At 41.5% G+C, this 24,918-nt stretch overlaps 1 protein-coding gene across 2 annotated transcripts in view; it reads left to right on the forward strand.

Moving 5' to 3' along the window:
* The window catches only part of PTPN5 (protein tyrosine phosphatase non-receptor type 5), a 130,929-nt gene that overhangs the window by 102,506 nt on the left and 3,505 nt on the right, over nucleotides 1-24,918 (forward strand). For both annotated transcript variants that reach the window (XM_067540636.1, XM_067540637.1), the window contains 6 exons: nucleotides 3,099-3,183; nucleotides 8,284-8,363; nucleotides 8,972-9,109; nucleotides 12,296-12,406; nucleotides 17,848-18,008; nucleotides 22,007-22,120. In XM_067540636.1, coding sequence (XP_067396737.1) covers nucleotides 3,099-3,183; nucleotides 8,284-8,363; nucleotides 8,972-9,109; nucleotides 12,296-12,406; nucleotides 17,848-18,008; nucleotides 22,007-22,120 — 689 coding nt within the window. The remainder of the gene's footprint in view (nucleotides 1-3,098; nucleotides 3,184-8,283; nucleotides 8,364-8,971; nucleotides 9,110-12,295; nucleotides 12,407-17,847; nucleotides 18,009-22,006; nucleotides 22,121-24,918) is intronic.

Genomic DNA, 24,918 nt, shown 5'->3' on the forward strand with positions numbered 1-24,918 from the left:
TCTTCACATACAGCACTACAGCAGCACAGCTTTAGTGAAGATGCTACTGTGCAGATGGGAGAGCTTCTTCCATTGGCGTAGTTAATCCACCTTCCTGAGAGGCAGTAACAACGTTGGCAGCAGAAGCTCTCCCGTCAACATAGCACTGTCTACATGGAGGGTTAGGTCGGTATAACTACGTCACTCCAGGATGAGGATTTTTCACACCCCATAGCAACATATTTATACCGTTATAACTCTGTAGTGTAGACCTGGCCTTAGTTTTTACTCATGCAGGCAAATTCCCTTTGACTTCAGCAAGAGTTTACTGGAGTAGTGAGTGAATAAAACCCGAGGAAGAACCTCAGCATCTGGCTTGATAAGAGTTGTGAGTGACTAAATACTGAGTAAAACCTGAGGAAGACCCTTTGGATTTTGTCCTAAACAGTACATCTGAAAAAGGTGAAAATTAGCTTAATCAAATGTTGTATTTATTGTTTAAGCCCCAACATTTATTTATGTATTTAAAATTTAAAACAAATGTATTGTTTAAGCCCAAAAGTGTGCTCAGCCCTGTATAAGAAACAAAATGCATACAGCTTTTGTCCCAAAGAGATTAGAATCTAGCCCAGAAAAAGAGAAGCACTGAGGAGACTAGAGGAAGAAATGGCCGGGAGTGCGAGTAGACTTGGAATGGCTATTCTTACTGTTCTGTTTTATCATTGTTGTGGCCCTTCCTGTAGACATGGCAGATGGGAATATTCAGTCCAGAGATGGGGTGGAGTGTGGCATGATGAACAGGGGAAGAGGAGAACACCTCACTGGTAATGGCTGCTATCTTGGCTGAAGCATCAGAGGTAATGGGGAAAAAATCATGGGGACAGGATGAAGAGATAGATATAAGGAGACTTCAAAAATAGTATCATCAGCAGAACAGAGGTGGATAGGCATGGGGAATGGACGTAATAAGAAACAAATGGCTGGTGTCATCCAGGGTAGAATTTGATAGGGCCTTGAGAAGGCAAGGACAAGAAGCTTAAGCTTGGTGCAGCATACAGGTGGTGAGAGCTAGTGAAAGGATTTGCACGGTAAGGTGACCGTCAATCTGACTGGCAAGGAAGGTTATTTTAGTAGCTGCATTTTGAATGAGTACTGTGGGTAATAAGGAGGCTGGAAAAAAGGAGGTGGCAGTAATAAAGGTGTGAGATAATCAGGACAAGGACAAGTGTGTCCTGTTGGAACAGAGAGAAGGGGGGTTTGATTCCTTTTCTCATGTTTGAGGGAAAATGTTATCAACAGTGACTTACAAGTTATCGTTCTTTTCCCCCCTCGTTTGAGAGATTAAGAGAGTGTTGATTGTCATAGGGAATCGGGAGACAGAGAAAGTACGATTGTTTTTCTTTTAAGTCTTTTTACAGCTAATTCTTGGATACATTATAAACAGAATTCTAGCTAATAAATCTGGCTGCAACAGGAGACCCTGGGTCAATTGCATTACCAGTCCTAACTTGCTCATCTCTCAGTCTATCAAAGGAAACCACTAGACCTCTGCATTCAGTTCCCTGTGGGAGCTAATAGGAACTGATTTTATGAGGGGTTTTTTCCCCCCAGAAATTAAATTCAATAAAAGAATATAAAATGTGACCTTTCTGGGTTATTCTGGGACACCATCTCCTCAGAATCATTGATGATAAGGAACAGAGAAAGCAAGGAAAACACATGGCTCAGTGTAAAATAATTAGGTAAAGCAAAGACCAGCAAAACTGCATATGCAAACCAGTATACACCACAAAATATGACCTTCAGTCTAGCAATTTATTTATTTTTTTTAATTGGGTGGAAGGTGAAAGATTACTAATGCTTTCTTGACCATGAATTTGGGTAAGAGGCTGACTGAGAGCACATGGAGTAGCAAGTTCGGGGTTTAATTTTAACAATTTTCAGCCTTTTGTTTACCTACCGAACATATTAAACACAGACATAATCAGAGCAAGCTCTGCCTATTTGCCTCCATCCTGTTCTGATGGGGCAAAATCAGAGTAGGAGGGGAGTTCAGTCTGGGTGGTCACATTCAGTCCTTGATCTGTCTCCTGAGGCTGCTTTACATGGCTATGCATCCACTATGAATTGATCAACTAACGTCACATGCTGTAGCCCACTGAAGAGCAATTAAATGACTCCTAACAAAACCAGTCTGAGCTCTGAGATTTGAAATCTGTAACAGAGATGTAAAAGGCTCTAAACCCATTGCTAAGTCTCTTGTTACCTCTCCACTTGGCTATTTATGAGAAAGAAGCAGCCCTGTTAAAGCTCATTTAAGAAATTACTATTGTTCTGTAATATTTATATCATGGTAGAGCCCAACGACCACACTGAGGATCAGGGCCCTGCTCTGAAGAACTCACCATCTAAATCAGTGACTTGGCCAGCACACCTGTTTAAGGGGAGTAAGAACTCACCGTCGACAGCCCTGTGTGAGCTACCTGGACCTTGGGGTCTAGTCATGTAGGAGGAGTAGGTACACATACAGTATCTACTTACTATCCCCTTTTCCAGAAAAGGTGGAGGGGGGGGGGTGGAGTGGGGCGGCAAAAACCAGATGGTTCCTTGTCTCCATTCCCCACCCCCGTACTGACTGGCCAGTGCAGCTGAGCTGTCATGGAGGGTATTGTAATTTGCAGGTGCAGGCCAGCAGCAAATTACTATCCCAAATCTGAACAAGGAGGAAGAAGGGGAGGATTTGTGACTCAGAGCGGGGTGTTTGAAGTACAGTGCTTCCTGGGGTGGTGTAGCTTACGCACCATCGTTGGCTTACATCTATGCCTCAAGTCACAATACAATCCTAATAATATTAGGAGCTGAAATAGTGCCATAGTGTGCACCACTCAAGGAATTAGTCATCCAGAGCATTTTTATATTCATGATTCAAAAAAAAAAAAAAAAAAAAACCATTGACACAAAAAGGAAACCATCAGTCATGCCTTGATGGTAAATTGCTAGAAGTACTATACCATATGTTTCAATTGCCTTCATCTCTGCTACTCCTCCACAATCAGGACGTAATGAGTTTTTTTTCCTTGTGAATCTATTAATATATTCTATTGTGCATTTTCCAACAGGAAATACCAATGAACTTTGTTGATCCAAAGGAATATGATATTCCGGGATTAGTGAGGAAGAATCGCTACAAAACAATTCTCCCAAGTAAGTTCCAAACTTACTTTTTAATTCTGCAGTTCGATACTGCAGTTTTTAGTGAAGACTCAGTATCCAGTGTCTGCTTCATTTCTTGCATTTGATGGAATGCCTTTCACAAATCTTCTCCGGGATATTTCTGCTAGGTTATTTCTAACAGTTATTGAGCAAGGGTAATGTTTTCAAAAGCTCCTAAGTCCAATTTTCATTAGAGACTTAGGCATTTAGGCCTTATTGAAAACCAATGGGATTTAAGCTTCTAGGTCACTTTTGAAAATAGGAATTAAGGTCCTAAATTACCCAGGTGCTTTTTGAAAATTTTGCCCCAAATCTTGATGCCTTTATTCAGGTTTTACTTCATGTTTCCTCTGGCCAACTTCTGTTTAAGGGCTAAATTCTAGCTCCCTTACTCATGCCGAGCAGTATTTTACTACCCAAGCGCTTCTTTTGAAGTTGATGGGACTACTTGAGTAATAAGGTGCCACTCAGTAAGCTTTAGTCTAAAAGGTACTGAACAACTCAACTCCAACTTAATTCTTAATGAAGTCCTTGGTCCAATGCCCTTTAAAGTTAATGATAATGACCCACTTTTGTCACTGGGTGCTGGATTGGGCCTAATGTGCTTGGCACGTCTCAGGATCAAGCCCCCAAGTGAAAACTGACTAAGGGCCTCAGGATCTGGCCCAGTCATTTTAAGAAAATATAATACAGCTTTCTTTTTTAAATGTAAGTTGCATTATTACCTATAGCCAAGAATGGAAATTTTGAGAAACATTTTGCTTGGGATTGATTTTACAGCCATTATCATTTTCCCCCCTGTCACACTTAAAGATGTTTTGGAAAGTGATACAATTATAAGATGTCATGTCTGAATATGAATGTTTTGACAGATCCTTCTCTTTTCTCTAAGCCATTGTCAGGTAGATGCCGCCATCAAGCTCTGTTGGAGCTTTGTTAGGGAAGCCCAAATGGTTCAGAGTGCTAGTTAGGCTCAGATAAGTATCCAGAAGTTGGAATCTGATCAGCTATGCAAATCGCTTTAGTCTACAGAACTGGACCATAAATCTGGCAAGAATAGGCCTTCTCCAACTCTCAAACTTCCAGGCTTAGTCAGAAAGCACATGTAGATAGATATCTCTTTCTACTGATGTTTTGGCATTTCCACTTGGGACCAGAAGAGTTAGAAACACTCAGACAAACATTGCAGAAACTTTGTCTTAAAACATGCTAATGGTTGGGTGCATTATCATTTCTTTCAAGCTTTAAGTCATGGTTTGGAGATTGCTGTGATGATTTTAAAAAATGATTAGTGATTCTGAGTGCCTCCATATGGGCACCCAAATTGATGTGTCTTAAAGGAGCCTGATTTTCAAAGGGAGGTGCCCAGCACTTTTTTGAAGACTGGACTCCTTTAAGGTGTCTCAAGTTGGACACTCAAAAATGGAAGCACACAAAATTGCTAGCCACTCTTGAAAATGTTGGCCTACCGCTGTAATCAGGATCCTGTTAGTTTTTCCCCTGGTGCATTCAGTAACTACTTGATCATTCTTCAGATTTGTTCTGTTGATGCTAAATCCACCTCAGTCTTACAAAATCTGGTAATACTCATTTCCATTGCTGTGGGTCATCTAGATAGGAGGAATGGCTCCCACTTTAGACTGACTGTAAATGTTAACAAGGAATTTATCCAGAGGAAATCAGACTTTTCCACTGGTTGGAATAAAAATCAAGAATTTCAAAACCATCCATATTTATGAAACACAATATCCCAATGCCACTTGGTTGATAAGGATAACCAGAGGATGGCCGGCTGCCACATGGGAAACCAAAGGACACACCATAGTCACTTCTGTTGAAATTATTTCTGTCCTGCCCTCTGCCCCTCTGCATGGAACACACCCAGTTCCAGTGTAGGGTGGGGAACTCAGTAGGTCACACGGGGATTGTGTACTCCCTTCCTATCATAAAGCTGTGCTCTTTGGCCATTCTCTCCACAGTATTATGGAGGAGAGGGTGTTGGGGGCATCATGTGATGAGCTGAAGAAATGGCCAGTGGGTTCATGACGGTATTGGTCTCCTCCTGGCTCTTTAGTTTCCAGACTAACCAAACACTGCCTATGCTGCCTGTGTCACAACCAGGGTCTTCCTAACTGTTGGCTTGCACCAAGCAATTATGGGAGGAGCTGACGATGATGATGCCACACAGCAAAACCCATACTGTGGCGCTGATCTATTTGCCAATGGCAGACTCAGCCAATTGTGACCTCCAATTTACAGTAGGGAGCAGCAGGCACTTCATTATACAAGTGACATCAAAAGCAAAAAGTATACTCTGAAAATTAAAGAACGAACAAACAAACAAAAAATCTAAAATTCCCTATGCAGCTGTATACTCCAGAAGTATTTGAGGCAGTTATCATTGAAAGGTAAGCAGGCACTTAACATAATGATTAGTTACGTGCAACCCTAGAGTTAATTGTAGTTACTGAGAGACATGATAATAGGTTGTAATTCAGTTAATTTATATTTCTTTTGTAGCAAATTTCTTTTGCAGATTCCCAATTTTGGTGGTGATGGTGGTGGTGAAGATGGTTTTGGGGAGTCCTTTTAAGGGATGAGGGTGTTTTGTTTTTGGAGGAAGTGCCCAAGATTAATCAGATTAATTTGGCTGTTTCACAAACTGTTAAATTTGCATGTTGACAAAAAATCCGAAACCTCTCCCCTCATGGGAAACTCCTACAGAATTTATTAGAAAATGGTCATTTTTCTATAGTTTTTTGCACCATCTTGCAGAATGTAATAGAAAATTATACCCTTGCTATGGAACTCCATAAATGGGCCAAAATCTAGTAAGAACGATATTATGTATCATTCTCTTTCAATCTTTTTGGTTCTAAGCAAAATTTCTAGGCACCCTTATTTAATTGTATAAAGCCTTATTACTTTCACTCCTTATTAAATGTGGTAAGACTTTTCAGTAAGTGTTATTGTTAGAGAGGCAGTGTGGCCTAACAAATAGAACACTACAATGGGTCTCAGGGGAGATGGGTTCTATTCTTGGCTCTGCCACTGGCCTGCTGAGTGATCTTAAGCAAATCATTTAATCTCTCTGTGCCTCGGTAGCTCTATCTGTAAAATGGGGATAATGCTACTGCCCTACTTTGAGATTTACTGATGAAAATTTGTATCTGTAAGCTAGGTAATATCCATCATTTATTTAAAAAAATCTCAGACTGGTGAGATCCTACTAAAAAAATCTAGTGTAGACTCAAAACACTCTTAGAAAAAACTGTAGAAAAATAAGTAACATTGTTTTGCTTCTTTGTGATGTATGACAGTATTTAAAGAGACACTGTCAATTTAGGCATGATCTTTGCATGCTAATTTTGTACTGGTAAAACTATTTCACTGAAGGGTTTGTTTTTTGTTTTTTTTTAACCAAAAGGGTTATACAACTCCTCCTGGTGTGGGTGCAGTTACACTGGTATAAAAGTGCTTATGTTGTTATGGATTATTCTCCAATTAATAAGGCATAGTCTACACTAGGATAGCATAGACATAGCATACACATAGCATAGCTATGTCGCTCAGGGATGTGAAAAATCCATGCACCAAGCAACACAGTTAAACATACCTAACTCCCAGGGTAGACAGCACTACATTAATGGGAGAATTCTTCTGTCAGCCTAGACACCACCACCTCTCTCGGAGGTGGATTACCTATGAGAACAGGAGGGGTTCTCCCATCACTGTAGGTAGCATCTTCACTGAAGTGCTACAGGTGCTGCTGTAGCAATTTGTGTAGACAAGCTCTAAGACATACCAATATAATTGCATCCGTGCTAGGGGGTTGTATAGCTTTAACTACACCAGTATTGTGAAAATGGTGCAATTCTTGTGTGTAAACAAGGCCTTAATTTAGGGCCATAATATAAGGTTAGGGATAGGGTTTATAAAACCTAATGGGTCAAATCTTGAGGTCCTAACAGTTTTTTTTTTTTCACACAAAAAGCCTCACTGAAGTCATTGCTTGCAACGCTATTTGCTAAAATTATACTTTAACGCCCATAAAGATTAAACTAATGCAAAAGCAAATTACAGTAATGTAGAGTGAGAGTGCTTGCATAAATTATGTGAAATATATTATCTCAAAGCTTGTGATAGAACAGACGACAAAGTGAGAAGCCAAGAATCATTCAAATACTATTGCAATTATTAATGGTGAAATATCCCTCTACGTGTAGCAGTAATATTAATTTAGTGAGATAATTAATTTCGTTGCGCGCAAATATCTGTTGATTTTCTATGGTTAGTACTTTAGCTCTCTTTTAATTTTCCCCAAATAAAGATTTACAGTCAGTTGCACACTGAAAGTAAATGCAGTGACATAAACACACATTAGAGGAGTTGTTATTAGGTCAAATTATTTAGCCCTTACTCAAGCAAAACCCCAACAGACTTCAATAAAGCCTGATAGCCAGTTCCTGGAACTCTGTGTATAATCCAGGTAAACAAGCCTTGTGCAAGGGACCTAAATACACATCCCAATAGCAGTGACACTTCAGAACTCATCTTTCAGCCACTGCTGCCCCTCCACAAGGGTTTATTTAGATTTGCAGGCCTACTAATCCACTGGCCATGTCTCCACTTGGCTTGTTTTACCACATCCTCAGGTTTCTACCTACTGAAGCAAAAGGAAAGCAGGCAGGAAATTGTGCCTCAGAGGAAAGCCTCTCAGGCACAGTATCTCCCAGATCAGTTCCCGGGGTGCTGCATTTTACAGGGCTGTGCCTAACCTAGTCCTATGGAATTAGCCACGTAGGACATCCAACGTATGTAAAGATAACGATAGGCACAATTAAGCAGGATCGAGAGCACGGAGTGATTCTGTCAGAGGCAGTGAAATAATCCAACCCTCCCTTCCCTTTGGTGGCAGCATTTTCACGAGAGACTCCTTAGGGCCGTCTTTAGAGCATCACAGGTATCTGTTGTAGCTACTAATGAATGTGCCTGAGTGATTAGCTGTATTACTAAAAGTTAGAAAATAATCTCAAATCTCTGTTACTCCTCTTGACTGATAACTATTAACTCTCTCTTTACACATTTTAGATCCTCACAGCAGAGTGTGCCTTATCTCAACTGATGAGGATGATCCTCTTAGCTCTTATATCAATGCTAACTACATCAGGGTAAGAGCTTGGCTGTCCACTGCATCTGCAATAGACTGTTAGCTACTGATCATTTAAGAATAATCGCAACGTCCATCAGCTTCTAAAGACCATCTTGTTTTAGTTTCTTTTTCTCTCTTGTTTTTGTATTACTGAAAACAGAACCTCAAAGCACACCTGTAAAGGTCCTGGCCCAACAAAAATAAGATATCTGCAGTTTTTTTACATGAAGTTTCCTGCCACACTGGCCTGATGCAAGCAAAACTCCCAGCAAAGTCAGTGGGAATTATGCCTGAGGAAGGCCTGCAGCATTTGACCCAGAGTTACCACCTGGCTGTTGTAGAATGAATTGATCCCATTGCAATAGTATTGCCTGCTGCTTGTATAACCTGAAGTCATACCTTCTACCTTGCCTGTTTGTGCGTGCGTGCATGCATGAGGAGGAGAGAGTGAGTGAGCACAATACGTCTTGGATTGATAACTGTTGACCTAATACTGCAGTCTTGACTCAATATCCCATTGTATCCAGTGAGAGCTTTCGCTGATTAAAGATTGAAGTGCAAGGGGGGTGCGCACGCATGCGCACACATGCATTGTTTGATAGTGATCTATCGTTGCTTTGTTGGCAGGGCTATGGAGAAGAGGAAAAGGTCTATATTGCTACTCAGGGACCCATAGTTAATACTGTCAGTGATTTCTGGAGAATGGTGTGGCAGGAGCGTTCTCCCATCATTGTCATGATTACCAATATAGAAGAGATGAATGAGGTAATGATGTTACGTATGAGCTATGTCTTGATCATCTATTATAGCAGGTTTTTCAGGCACAGGTGCCAGACCCATGGAAATAAATGAGTAAAAGATGGTTCAGTGGCCAAAGTTATAGTGCTCTACAGTTACCTTTTGAAGTCACCTCTGAAGGTTTCAAATTCAAACCTTGTTGATTTTTGTATTTGAATACCTGTAAGCAATAGAGTAACAGAATCTGAACCTCTTTATGCTGTATTTACTTTGGTTTAACTTCTGCATACTTTTTCTACATAGCTGTCTCTGCTTCATTAAACATACTAGTTATGATGAGCAGCAGTTAAAGATGATTTGTATGTGAAGGACTGTCCCTGTTGTTTAGCGTGATTGGGAAATGCTGTTAAAATATGGGAACTGATTAAGATGTTCCAAACTTTTTTGAATCACCCCCTGCTAGAACTGGTATTTACGAGAGTTAATGATGTGTGGTTATTTAATATATTTCTACCAATCCATTCCGTACTGTTCTGCTTGCAAAGTCCTATGCTTCCACAGTTTGCATCATCACTGTCTTGGGATCTTGGGGCTAGTATCATAACATTATTCCATGGGATCCCCAAACAGTGGTGATGCAAACTGTGAAAGCGTGGGACTTTGCAACCCCAATGTAGAAAATGTGCGGCAAGAAATAAGAATGGGGTTAAATTTTCAAGAGTGCCCAAATGATTTAGGAGCCTGCCCCATTTTCAAAAGTGACGTAGGCATGTAAGCCCAGATTTTAAAGGTATTTAGGCATTGCTCTATTCAGTGTTTCAAGGCCTAAGTGATTTAGACAGCTAAGTCCCATTTTCAAAAGTGACTTAAGCACTTAGGCCCATTGGTCTTGTTGAAAGTCGCTTTTGAATGAGACTTAGGTTCCTAAGTCAGTTAGGTATTGGAACACTGCGCAGAGCAACGCCTACTTACCTTTAAAAATCTGGGTCTTAGGAGTTTCACTGGGACTTAGAGCCAGATTCTCAAAGGTATTGAAGTTCCTGAAGATGCAGAAATGTGCCTGCTGGGATTTTCAAAAGCATCTATGTGCCTAACTCCCATTGAAATCAGATATCTTTAAAAATCCGGCCCTAAATGCCTAGGTCGCTTCAGAAAATGGGACTTAAATTCCAGGTTACTTAGGCCCTTTTGAAAATGTTACGAATATAGACTTGAGAAGGAAGAAGAGACCAAAAGGAGATCATGTCCTTCATTGTCTTCTCTGCTGTAAAGCTTTCCCACTCCTTTCACATAGATTGTACCACCAGAATGCAAAATAATCTTTTCATTAGTGTTCCCTTTTGTTCAACACCAACAGACTATCTGACCCATCATGTCAGCCTCAAGAAACACTGCATTGCCCTGCTACCATCAGAGTAGTGACACTTGCTGCAATGTATACCTCTTAATACAGAGATAGACTGAGTCTTTCCTGATACTTTTTGTATAAAAAATTAAATGGTTCGGTGAGACGCAGACATAAATATAGGGTAAGCTCTTCCATGCTGATGTCTCCTATATTCCCTTTTTTTCTAATACATATTAATATATAAATACCAGGTCTCAAAGTGTGTAGATTCAGAACTAAAACCTTTATTCTGCCATGATGCTAGTAAGGGAGTCTTTGAGCTTTTGCTATACACAATGGCTTTACTAATGTGAAGATGAACAGCTCAGTATCCCAGCCCTCTGTCACATCTAATCTGAACTGACAGACAGCCCACAGAAATGTGTGGGCGATCCTACTCCACTCATTTCAGCAGCATAACGTCTGTGCTATTGATAGCTGCTAGCGCATTTGCTGCTTTTTACAAAGGATTCTGCAATTTAGGAAGGGGGAAATATTCAGTCTGCGTTTACAGTGACACAATGGGCCACATTTGTTTCTAGTATAAAGTGGCACAGCTCTATTGATGGAGCAGCACCCATTTACACCATAAGAGAATTTGGCCCAGTAACTTTTCAAAACACTTTTTAGTTCTTGGCCTTCCCTTCCAGCAGATTTTTTTTTTTAACTTGCTTGCAAAGTTTACGGTGAATGACCAGATCGTGATAGACTTTGCAGAAGGGAGGACTTGCAAGTAGCCTCTCTCCCTTCCTTTATGTGGGTGCACAGAGACCTCCCACAATAGCAGCCTCTGTAGTCTGGGGAGCTGCTTGCTCTCTGCTTCATTCCTGGGGATCTGCTTTTTCGGATTTGACCCCACCCTATACGCTGGTCCCTGGAAAAGGCTTATAAAGAGGAGCAATCTCTGTACCATCGGCAAAGAGCCTACTCCATGTGCACTGAGCAGCCCCAGGAGAAATTGCAAATGTGAGAGACAGTCTTTCCCAGTACTTTCCCTGGGAAGCGTTGCTCTCCATTACCCCTTACTCAATGTTTTGGCACAAACACCACAATATATCCTTAAATGTGGATTATAGCTTCGGTTATTCAAACTGTATGAGTTGTATCAGTTGCACTGAATAAGCCAATGGATTTGGCCAAAGTGATTTAGCAGAACTAAAATCGGTATTCTGACACTTTCTTCCTTTTAGTTCCCTTGCTTTGATGTAGGATTTTTTTCCATTTTTAAGTGGGGTTTTGAACACACTGTATTCCAAAATCACTTCCAGTCATGTCCTTTTGTAGGGAAAAAAATGCAGATTATAATTTCAGATTCAGAGAGCAATGGCTCTTTAATAGAGACAGAAAAGGTGTGCTGTACATTTATATATCAGTTTATGCACAGCACAGAAATATTAATGATCAAAGAGCAGAATATTAATAAATATAAATCATTATCATAATAAAATAATTAATATAATAAACTCTTCATAAACACTGCCACATGTCTTACCAGCTTCCATAATGAAGCTTTAAAATGTGCAGATACATCGTATTGTACACACATAAACCAAGTTTTATGCATATGTAAGTGAGGTAGATAATTGCACAGTTATTAGACTTGCTGCATGCAAATGGGCTTTTTCCTTGCATAACCACAGTGATGTGACTACAAAGAAGACTACCTGAAACTTTGGCCCCTCTATTTAAAGTAACAAGTTGAGTTGCATCTTGTTACAGAAACATTCTGCATCTTTATTCATCTAAGCATGCACTTGACACAGTTTCTGCATAGTTAAGTGAACCACGGTTGGTGTCTGCTTAAATATATTTTATGTTGCACACAGAAATGTACAGAGTACTGGCCAGAGGAACAGGTCACCTACGAAGGAATAGAAATCACAGTTAACCAGGTCATACAAGCAGATGATTACCGATTAAGACTCATTACCTTGAAGGTAAGATCACTCAGATGTAAAGCTTTAAAGAGGACTGTTCATGGAGAACTGAGTACAAATTGTATCCACTGTGCACTACTGTGCAAATATCACTCATCATTACTGCGTTCATGATACCCCAGATTAGATCCAAACATGTAAACAAGGCAATAATAAAAGCAGTCGGAGAGGTCGACTGAATGTGTACAATCTAAAGACTTTCAGGCCACTTATAACCGGAATGGGTTCATTTGCTGGAAGAGACCAGGGAGTCATTCTGTGCAAGTGTCTTCTGTGCTGACTGGTCATTCATAATGACATGCTAGTTTGGGGATAGCTTCTTACCTAACTTTGAACCGGCCTTTATAAGTCATACTAAAGACATTGGCTTTAGGTTAACATAATAAACTTTGTGATGATATCGTATGGAGTACAAGGAATTTCATGCAGTATGAGTCAGCTCCTCTGCTGGTATAAATCGGCTTAGCTCCATTGGCTTCACTGAACCTACACTGATTTACACTAGCTGAGGATTTGGCCTTCGGTGAGGTTTACGTTTTCTAGGCTATGTAGAGGTCTCTGGCAGCTGTTAATCTGGGAAAAGCTTAAACTGTGTTCTTAGTCTTCATATGAACGTTCTTAAACATCTGTTATACTGTTCGTAACATTCTTGGGCGCAGAGTAGTGAGGGATGGTCTAGATCAGCGGTTCTCAACCCGTGGGCTGTTTGTGGCCCAGTCAGCACACAGCTGCAGCACATGTGACATCCTCAGTGCCCTAAAGGTAGTATCTATATTGTGTGGATGCGGCCCACATAACACACACACAGCTACATTTGCAGCCCACAGTGGTAAATAGGTTGAGAACCACTGGTCTAGATGATGCTTAATCCTGCCTCAGTGCAGGGAACGGCACTAGATGTCCTGTCGCGGTCCCTTCCGGTCCTACATTTCTATGATTCTATGACTTTTATGCCACTGAGAATATGCAGTAAAATTGGGATGGGAACCTGGGAATCCCAGCCTAATGTCCTTTGGCCTTTGTGTTGTCTCCTTCAGTTTCCCTCAGTAATGTGTCTACCAATCTATTTAGCAGTTGCTGATGGTACGGTAAGTTCACAACTGCTCCCTGCTGGTAAAACCCTTTTCAATATGTATCATCCTTGTTATTCTCTTAAGCAGTTCAGTGAGCTAGCACTGATACTGCTTAAAGGAAACATGCTACGGTACATAGAAAAAAACTGTGGATAGCTTGTTGAGCACTTTTCCACCACTACAGACCCAATGTTAACTTTTTTAAATTATGTACCTTCCAATTAACTGTTTGCAATAAAATACTTTGATTTCTAATAACAGCCATGCCACCCTATGAATACCAAGTTCCAACACATACTGACTTTTACTAAATACTCTGTTGCTACTAATCTAGGATAGCACAGTCCTATTTTACAATCACTAGGTTTTCTGGTCTCAAGGTATATGCATGAATAGGAAAAGTCTCCTTCACATAATCTTCACACATCTTTTCATCTATCAGATCCAGCCCTGAACTCAGTACAGCAAAGCAGAATTACTTCCCAAACTGAGAACAAGCCTCCTTTCACACAAAACAGCTTTGAGTCTCACCAGCAGTGTGCTAATAGGCAGACGGCCGGCTTATGAAACCCTGTGTCTCTAACAAGAGCATGGAAAGTCTGTCAGTCATACATTTGGCACAGAGAATGAGTTGAAGATCACACTCTGAGACAAGTGGAAAGGAAAGATTACTTCCAAGTGTGTGCAGACTTGAAACAGTCTTAAATGCAACCCTGTCTCAGACAATGTGACACAACAGCAAGAATAAAATCGAGCCAGACTCCAACTGAGTCCCCTTTTCTCACAGACGAGACCTTTGTTAATTTCACACAACTACTGCAAATATCTCAGTGAAGTTCACAATCCCTTCCATGGTGTAGTGTCCACAAGGTTTTTCAAGAACTGTGGTTAAATGCAGCAGTTTAATACTGGTGATGAGGGTTGATCAGAATTTTCCTGTCAGAACTACTTTTTGATGGAAAACTGAGTTTTCAGCTACATGAAATATTTTTGCGAGAAGGTCCGTCTGTTTTGCTTGGAAAAGCTCAAGTTTTCATTAAAAAAACAAAAACAACAAAAAGTTTTCAATTAAAAAGCACAGTGCAGACTGCTTTGGGGATGGGAACCCCAGACATCCAAGGCCCACAGCTCCAGGGCAACCCTGCCAAGCACACTGTCTGGGTCCACAGCACTGGGAGGGCCCTGTCATGTGATCTGTCCCTGCGCTGGGGAGCCCAGCCTTTCCTGGGTTTGCAACTGCAGGGTTGTTCTGCCATGCCAGGGATATCAGGGTTTCCAGGTTCCCTGCCCTGGAACAGGGAGTCTGAAAGTCCTGGGAATCCTGGCTCTAATTGGGACATCGCTCCTGGGTCTGCACGCAGGAGCCCAGAAGCCCTGAGAATCCTGGCAGTGTTTTCTAAACAAATTTTTGAGGGATTTCTGGTTTGTGATAAATTTCAAAAAATTTAGTTTTATTTGGAAATCCTGAATTTCAGCCAGCTCTACTTAGTTGTGCATTATTGTAGGGGCAAGTCTGCCCATTTTGTGTATATACAGGATTCTACAGGAAAAAATAGAACTTAAAGCCAAATTATTGGTTGGGGTCAGACATATTTTATAACACCAGGTACCCCAAGGCAGATGAAAAGAGGTGGAGAGAGCAGACAGCAGATATAAAAGAAGAGAGGACTAAAAAACTGTTTAAATTTACAATATATATGTATATCCCTTCAGAAAATGAGAATGTTATGCCGAGACAAATGACACTGAAGCTTTGATTGACATTACATGTGTCCAGGCATACAGTGCCTTTTCCATACAACCTGCTTCCTCCATTTACTTTAAGGTCTCATCGTCAGTTGGTTATTCAATTAAGCAACACTTCAGCTTTCAGCATCAGTGGGGCAGTATTATAAAAGTGAAGCTGGTAGCTGAATGGTTCAACCTGCCAGAATAGAAATAAAGGTGCTGTTTAGTGAGATGTCATTGCTTGGAACTGTCCTTTTATCATATAATGTCAATAATGCCTGTGACTCTGTAGTACACTTACAATAAATGACTTGGTAATGAAAACCACAGATGCCATTAATTGCATCATATTCTCCGATGCCATGGACATTCTCCCTTAAATAGAGGTAGGATGTTGCAGCATCTAAACTGATTAGAAATTTAATGTAATCCACCAGCTGCACTGCAGACACTGATGCACATTTCTCAGCAACAGGGTTTGAGGATGGTTTATCATAATTCTTTCAGGATGGAGGTCAGGCCTTAGCAGGCCTTGGGAATTCAAAAAGGAATAAAGCAAAAGAGAGAAGCTTTTTTTCTTTTTCAAAGGAATCTTAGCAAGGGTCTAGCCACTGATTGATTATTCCAGGTTTAGCAGAAGCATGATTCTAGGCTTTGAACCACCAATTAAACCTTGTTTCTTCCCACCCTAACCCCACGCCTCCTGAATCTCAATGAAGTATAGATAAAGAGAGTTTTCTTTTCAGTAGGAATGAATGTATACACGGTCACTGAATTCAGGATTTTCTGACTGGGAAGTTTAAAATCAGTAACAATGTAAAGAAAACTAAATGAGTCTTGAACTAGTGATCATTTTTTCCCTAGCCCCTGGAAGAGTAACTTCACATAAGTATTTTTGTTTTTTTTCTTCTTGCATTTGTGTTTTGGAACCAATATTGTTCATAAAATTTAGACTCTGTTTTCAGAATGTGGTTATGAAACTAGTGCTCTTGACTGCCATGGCTTGGTTCTCAAGGAGCCTATGGTAGAACTGTAAAAATGCCAAGTGACTTAGTTTAGGCTCCTAAATCTCATTTTCAAAAGTGACTATGGACTCAGATCCTCAAAGGTACTCAAGCAACTAATTCCCATTGACTTTCAGTGGAAGATAGGAGCTTAAATACCTTTGAGGATCTGGACCTAAAGAGCCTAAGTTCCACTGAAAGTTAATGGGACTTAGGCACTGGTTTTAAAGGGATTTAGGTGTTGCTCTGCTCAGCTTTGCAAGTCCTAATTGACTTAGGAGCCTGAGTCTCATTTTCAAAAGTGACATAGGTACTTAAGAGTTCTAAGTCCCATTGACTTGCGGTGAGACTTAGGCTCCTTAGTTCATGCGTCACTTTTGAAAAAGAGAATAAGTTAATTAGGCATTGTAATACTGAGCAGAGCAACCCCTAAAATACCCTTTTAAAAATCTGGGCCGTAGGTGTTTTTGAAAACGTTACTCCTAGTTCTTAGTCTGAAACCAAAATTGCTCTTCGCTTCTTCCTTAAAGTTCAGTCAAGTGTTTAAAAGAGGTCTGTGGAAGCTAAGCGTTACTTTCCTTGGACGCCCTGCCTTTTGAAAAAAATTGCTCAGCCCAACACTGGCTGTCCCAGATAGTGTCTATAAGGCTAAGGCCAAGACTTTGAGGATACCTATCTCCCCTTAGCACTTTTGAAATTTAGGCCTAAGGTGTGACACGTTGATGCCCAAAAAGTGAGGCATGCAGAATTAATGAGCATTTCTGAAGATCTGGCGAGTTTTTTGATGATTTCATAATGACTCAGAAACATTGAAGAACATGGAAATGTGCCTCAGGATAAACTTGAGGCCATAACTAGAGGCATAAGTCTCACTTTCCTCAATGACTCTGAATACTTTGCTGTGTGTGCATATTATCATTTATATAAAATATACAAACAGCAAGGAAGATTGATCGATCAAATACTTCATGAAAGCAATTATGTTGCAAACAGCTGTTGCCTTATTGAGTGAATCAGTCAGGAGGAGAGTGCAGTGACAGTAGAGTAGTATAAAGAAGACATCATTTTGCACACAACTCTTGGCACTTATTGAGAGGATCTGGAAAAGAGAACACTGAAAAAGAGCATGAGAGTTTAGCAGGGTTTTTGTGAATCTTTTTAACAGTTTGCTCAAGTATAGTATTGAAATCAAGAATCTCTGTGTTTTGTGGATTTGTGTGTGGATGCTCATTTTCCTCTAGCACTGGTTTGCTTCTGTTGTTCTCAAAGTGCATGTCTACAATGCATTTTAAAACCCACCGCAGCAAGTCATAGAGCATGGATCTATAGACTTGGGCTTGCACAGCGACACTGAAAACAGCAGTGTAAACATTGCGGCTCAGGCTCGGAAACCCACCATCCTTCCTGGACTTCAGAACCTGAGCCCGAACATCTACACAGCTGTTTTTTGCCCTGTAGCACAAGCCCTGTGAGCCCAAGTCTGTCAACATGGGCTCTAAGACTCACTGCTGCGGGTTTTAAAATGCAGTGTAGCCATACCCAAAGAAACAGATTGTCATAGTTTATCGGATTTGATGAAGAATCTTTGAAAATGTTTGCAATAGTAGTACTCATTTTCTATGTAACTGGATCACAGAAGGATGGCGAAGTAAGAAACTTGCTGCATTATTGGTATACGTCCTGGCCAGACCAAAAGACACCTGATCAAGCACCAGCTCTCTTACAACTGGTACGGGAAGTGGAAGAGGCCATGCAGTGTGCAGAAGAAAAGAACGCCCCAATCATTGTCCACTGCAGGTAAGCTAATGCTGCATTAGACTTCCCTGAAGCTCTTTGACATAAAGAGTCTTAAAGACATAGCAGAGAAAAGAAAAACACATGTATGCTTGAGGTCTCATGCAGCCACTCGTAAAATATCCTTGGAGTTTCTAAAAATTGTAGATTTATCATTTCCTAACACAAGAAGTATTGCAACTGATTTGGGGCAATTCTATATTAGACCTTATGCTGATGCTTAAAGAGAGTTGATCACTGAGCTAACAATTGATGGTTGCCCAGGTGCAAGTAATCATGATCTAATTTCATTTGCTAGTCCTGACCAATAATATATATCCTTGGTGCTTTAAAAAAGCCAATTTCCCAGAGTTAAAAATAATGATGAGTAAAACTGAGTGGAGGGAAATCATTGAACATAAAAATGCCAATGATAATTGGGAGTTGTTGTGTCAAAGTAGATAACCAATTGAACATGAGTTGCCATAAATGCAGCAGACTGGGCTAGATGACTTTGCGAGGTCCCTTCCAGTCCTATGATTCTATGAGGTCCTACTGCAATGCTCTATTTAAGAGGGCAAATATAATCCTTGGATGCATAAACAGGAGAATATCAAGTAGGAATAGGGAGATACTACCTCTGCATATGACCAATTGGAAAGGGTTCTGGAAAAAGCTACAAGAATGATTCATGATAATCATAATGGTCCCTTCTGGCCTTAAAATCTGTGAATCCATGTATGTCCCTCCCTGAAATCTCATAGCAGCTTTCACAGGCAATACCCACTCCAGTCCATTATGTTAACATATAGCTTTATATTTTGCTTTGCATACTTGTTTTACCTTCTAGCCTACTGCTTTGTCTTTCCATCTCCAGTAGCATAGTGGGGATTTTTGGAAATGCAGGACGTTGGGTCATTTTTCTGAGCTAAGTATTAACAGAGAGGGTGGCAGGCTTCTAGAGAATTTTATATGACAGCTGGGAGCTAGAGCAGTGTCTGATTTTCTCAGTTGCCTTTTGGATACAGTATATGCTATGAAGTATGAATGTATTCAAGATGATGAAGAGTACCAAACCGTAGCCCAAGCCTGAAGATGTGCTGAACACCACAATTCTCACTGGCTTCAGTGAAAGGTGCAGGTATTCAGCACCTCTCAGGATTTGATCCGCTAAGAGAGCATAGCCACCGCAAAGATGCTAATACTGTCAGCTCTCTTAAATACAAAACAGTACACCTTTAAAAAAAATTAAACATGATCCTAATCCTGAAAGCATTCTTAACAACAAGTACATATTAAAGGTAGGCTGTCATTCCTAGCGTAGTCCTGTGGGTAAGGCACTGGACTCAGAAGACCTAGTTTCTATTCCTGCCTCTTCCAGTGACCTGCTGTGTGACATTGAGCAAGTATCTTTACACTGCTCTGCTCAATTTTCCAGTCTGTAAAATGGGGGTACTATTTACCTTCTTTTGTCAAGTGCTTTGACATCTATGGATGAAAAGCACTGTAGAATATCTGTATATTATTACTTATTTGTATCAGTGTAGCACCTAGAGACCCAAAACCAACCACAAGGCCTCAGTGTACTGGGGGCTGTGCAGACACACAGTGAGAGACAGTCCCTGCCCTGAAGAGTTTATCCTCCAAATAGACAAGATAGACCAAGGGTGGGAAACGGGATACAACACAGAAGCAGAAGGTTGGAAATTGAGGCACAGAGACAGTGACTTATCAAAGGCCATACAGGAAGTTTATGGCAGCACCAGAAATTGAACGTAGATCTCCATAGTCCTAATCTATGCCTTAAAAGTAAGATCGTCCTTCTTCCTTTGTAGCAGCAGTGTATTGTCATTTTGACCATGTTCCTGCTGCATCTTAACACTATTTAAGCACAGTTGTTGCTAGCCCCTTTTCCCTAACCAGCTTGGACAGGAATTTCTCCCTGAAAATTTAAAGAACGTGGCCAAAAGCCTGTTATTTCATCAGGGAAACCATGCTAGACCTTTGCTAGCCAGAGCTATGTGTAAATCCAATTGTGGCCTGAAGACTTGTTGCCGGTGCCTTTTCGCTTTGATTTTAACACTGTTTAAATGGAGAGAGGTTCTCTGGAAATTGTGTGGGGTAATTATTCCTGAGACTGCTCACTTAATTATTTAACATGAGGAAGTGTTGTCAGCTTTGCTGCTCATTCTTCTTGGAGGTGGTAAGAGGAGTTCACAGCTTCTCTTTGCCACAATAACGCATCACATTTGAGAACAAAATCAACTCTAGTCATTAACCAGGGACTGAAACAGATACACAGAAAAATGCCTTTGCATTGACAAGGGAAGAGAATAATCAATGATTTCTTTAATGGTGAATTGTTGTATCTTGCACAAATCCAGAGAATTACGAGAGTCCGGATCTGAATGACTTTGGAAGTGGCATCAGACTTAGTAGTGTGTGTTGCTGTTAGTCATAATTATTTAAGCAATATTTGCCACTGCGTGCATGAATGAAAACTCGTCTTGACACTTGCAAACCCGGGATAGCTTTCAAACTAAATCTGTCCAAGGAATAATGGTTATTTGGTATCTCTGTTATGTAGGACATGTCTACACTGAAATCAAATACCCATGGCTGGCCTGTGTCAGCTGACTCGGGCTCACAGGGCTTGGGCTGTGGGGCTATAAATTGCAGTGTAGACATTAGGGCCTAGGCTAGAGAGCCAGGGCTCCGGCGCGCTCTCCCCTCACAGGGTCCCCGTCTAAGTGCTAGGTTCTCTTGGGGAAAAAATGCTCATGGTTACAACATGGTTTGCTGTGTCTGACTGTCCATTCCACACATTAGTAAGTAATACTTTCTCGGGGCAGGGAGAAGCAGCTACTCCCACTTTATTTTCTAATCTCTTTTGTACAAGGAGGACATCCCTGTTTCACCATGAGACATTCTCAGCTGACCCCAAGTTTCTGTGCTTGGCTTGCCCCCATCAACAGTGAACCAGCCAGCTCCTAGGTGGTGAGGGAAGGAGTGAGGTTGAGAATCATGGCAGGTGTCTTTTAATATCTGCTTCACTGACCTCCATCCCATTTTGCATCAGACCCCCTGCTGCAATGGCATCACACCCAGCCACAGTGAGGAGCGCTGCTTTCCAACCAAACTGAGCAATGGACTAGACACTGGCATACACCTCACAGCATTTGTGTCCTTCCACCCTCCCATGTGCAAAAGGAAAGACCATGCTTGTGATTCAGATTCTGCTCCTCTGTTTCGTAGCATTGCGCACCAACATGAGGTCATATCCCTTTTTCTTTATAATTTGCATCGCTAAAATTCCCTTGCTGCTGAATACAACTTTTTGGGGAGAGTACCTGTTGTTGGGTTTTTTTTTTCATATTCCTGAAATATTAGCAACATCTAATACTTTGAATCATGTAAAGGGAGTGAAACTACCATTGTGAAATTTCAATAGACACCACCTTAGAGCTTATAGGCTTCAGTGATGATGGATGGATATAAAATGCCCCACCACGGGGCTGTCTTGTGCAGTACACCATTGAAGTGAACTAGGGCCAGGCAATGCCCCCTCTCCCCCCACAATGGACCATGGAAAGGCAGCTAGGCCTAGTGGATAGAGCACTGAACTTGGACTCTGGAGAGCTAGGTTCTTTTACCAGCTCTGCCATTGGCCTGCTGGGTGACCTTGGATAAGTTGCATCCCTTCTCTGTAACTCAGTTTTCCCATCTTTAAAATGGGGTTAATGATACTGCCCTCCTTTGTAAAATGTTTTGACATTTACTGATGAAAAGTGCTATATAAGAGCTAGGTATTTATTATTATTACATAAGTCCCAGTGAAGCTAATGTCTTTTATTAGTAATTAGTAGCATGACCTTTACACAAACAAACATGCCCCCAGGGATAATGGGGGATTTGGTTTATTTCACACATTTGACAGCAGCCTATGTACATTACAAAAGAAATTCTAACATTTTTCTTTCTGGGTTATTTGTCCGTACCCTCCCTCCCTTTCTTCTCCCCAGTGCAGGGATTGGAAGGACTGGCTGCTTTATTGCCACCAGCATTTGTTGTAAACAGTTGAAGTACGAGGGCATAGCTGACATACTGAGAACAACTTGCCAGTTACGGCTAGACAGGTAAGAGAATCTTCTTCCTTTCAAAAATAAAAAGAATATTTCCCATGTGCTTAAGGGGAAAAGAAACAGGAGTCAGAAAAAAAGACAAACACCAGGTCAGCTGATAAAATTTTCAAAAGTACCTGAGCCCAAGTAATGACTTAGGTATCTAAGTCGCTTAGGCCTAGATCCTAAAAGGTGAGATCAATGGGAGTTAGGTGCCTAACTACCTTTGAGTATCTGGGCCTTAGAGACTAGTGAGAATTTTAAATAGCACCTCTGATCTGTGGTACGATATTACCCTGTTTTACCAAAAGTGTCAAATCCTAGCAGCAATCGACAACCCCAACAAGTCACAATTGGACCAGATCATCAGCTGGCTTAGCTGCATTGACTTTAATGGAGCTGTAGCTGATTTATTTTAATGGAGCTACAACTCATTTGCACCGACTGAGGGTCTGGCCCACAGTCATATCCAAAAGAATACGGCTGAAATGAACCCAGTCTAACTGGAATCACAAGCATCACATCATTGGAAGGGCACTGCAGTATGGAAGTTGGCCGAAGTGTAGATTGGGGGCAGGGAATGTTGGTTGTATGCACAGGCAAAGGTGTTTTGCAGACATGTGAAAGGAGATGCAAAGCTGTCCACAATCAAATGGTTTCTATTTAAGGGTTTCACATCATGCCAGTTTGATTTGATTTTGACGGACTTGCGTTTTGCACCAGAGAGATTATTTTTCTTCTCCCATTGGTTTGAAGCTTTGTCAAAACGTGTCTCGTTGCTCTCTCTAATAATAATAATAAATGGAGTGAGGGGAAGAAATGTCATGAAAAATAGTCCAAAGATTTTTAAAAACATAACCCCAAACTGGACCTTATTTCAGAGGAACAGTTCTGCTCAGTGGGAGTTAGAAAATGAAATGCTTGTCACCCTGCTGAGGTCTTGATAGGCAGAGACCTGCAGAGGTGCTGGTGGATGCTGGATGGCTGTTTCAGTGGATGTCAACCCAGACAATGAATGTTCACATAAAAAAAAAAAAGAAAGAAAGAAAGAAAGCATTGAATAGAATATTGGTTTGTCCTGTCACAGAGAGAGTCACTGGATCTAAAATGCCCCCTACTGACTTCTGTCTGAGAGTAACATGGGGATGCGTTTCGCAGCCAGATAGCCACAGAAATGAGAGCAAAGGGTGTCCAGTCAAAAGATGTGCTTGCTACAAAAGATACGTTTTTAAATACTAGCTTTGTGGGGATGGGAGTTCAGAAGAGGAGGAGAGAACAGGTATTGAAATGTGCCTAATACCTACTGCTTCATCAGAGGGGGAACAAATCCAGGGACCCTGCAGAAGCCACTGTTACACTGGGAAAAACTAGGCTGTGAGGACTGCCTTTCCCCTGTCCCTGACAGTCATTAGTGGGATGGGATAGGGAGAAGCATGATTCCCATGAGAGAGACCTGATGGCAGCAAGGTCCTGCTGCTTCCAGGGAATGGGGATAGGGGCTGGGAGCTCCTTTGAAACTATCTGTCCATTTGTCTGTCTGCTGCCACCACCGCTACTCCCACCCCAAGTCTCACTGGGATACCAGGAGCAGCACATGTAAGGAGGCAGCCAATGCAAAGGAGCATAGCAGGTAGCCCAGCCTCTTTGACCAACCACCATTGTAGAAGTTTAGTAGGCAGAGAAAACAGCTTGAGCAGTGGTGAAAGAGCCTCCAGGGACACGGTGGTGTTGGGGGATGAGAGGTTGGCATGGGTTGAAATGGACATTTTAGCAGGAGAGGTGAAAGTAGGAAAACACTACAAGACATGCAGAGCAGTAGCGCTGTGATGAGCATTGGCAGTAAGAATCCTTCTCTTGCTTCTGAATAGCAAGGAACAGCTTCAGATATTCAGTGCCGTATCTAACATACCATATCTGGCTTGGGGAAGCTAATTTTACTAACAAGAAATAACAGACACCAGCACCTGGAGGGTGAAAACTTCCTCAGGACCCTTGTGGAGTCAGGCATTATAAGTTGCATGTGATGAAGAGTAGTGCCGCTGAGATCCTCCTGAACCTCTGACCTTTGCTATCTGCAAAAGAATTGCCCTCTTTTGACATTTAGGGAGGGATCCTTCTCACCACGAAAGCTGCAGAAGGCCTGAGATGGCGTTTGACTGCACTGGGTGTTGTGGGGAGAGAGACTGCACAGAACCCAGTCTCTGTGAGGTGGGGTGGAGGGGGGGGGGCACTTAACAGCTCAGTGTTCTGCTGCCAAGCACTGCTCCATGGCAGAACAAAGAGTTTGGGTGTCATGTGATCGGGGGTCTGTGAGTACACAGCAGTAGTTCCTATTAAAGCCCGTGGGGTGTTCTCCAGCTTGCTGTTAAGTTGGCGGGACAAAGATTCCTTCCCCGTAGGTCCCTTGCACAGGGCCTGTGTATTGGACTCTGTACAGGAGTCTAGCATTTGTCCTAAAAATAATCTATGTGACTAAGAAAAGGCTGAGTGGTGCTTCCTTCATCCCTTCAGCCAGTGTTCAGGGAGGTTTGGTACCTTCTGTCAGTGAAAAAACTTGTATGTGAAAGGACTCTGTGGCAAAGACGGGTGAAAATGTAGATTCTCTAGTCTTTGCCAAAGCTTGAACAGTGAACACATGATGTGTGGGGAGGAGGGGGGAAAGGGAGGAAGCAGCAGCATAACAGAGAATGAGATAACAGGAAAATCATTTCCTGTGGTCTGAAACTAGATGGCCACCCCACTGCTTCTGTTGCCACAACGTCAGGGTGCAACCTAGCTGTTAATGGAATTGCATGGGGAGTAATCACCGGATA

The sequence above is a fragment of the Emydura macquarii genome, unplaced genomic scaffold, assembly GCF_026122565.2.
Source record: "Emydura macquarii macquarii isolate MOO-44397 ecotype Brisbane River unplaced genomic scaffold, CSIRO-AGI_Emac_v2 contig_587, whole genome shotgun sequence".
NCBI classification, from domain to species: domain Eukaryota; kingdom Metazoa; phylum Chordata; order Testudines; family Chelidae; genus Emydura; species Emydura macquarii.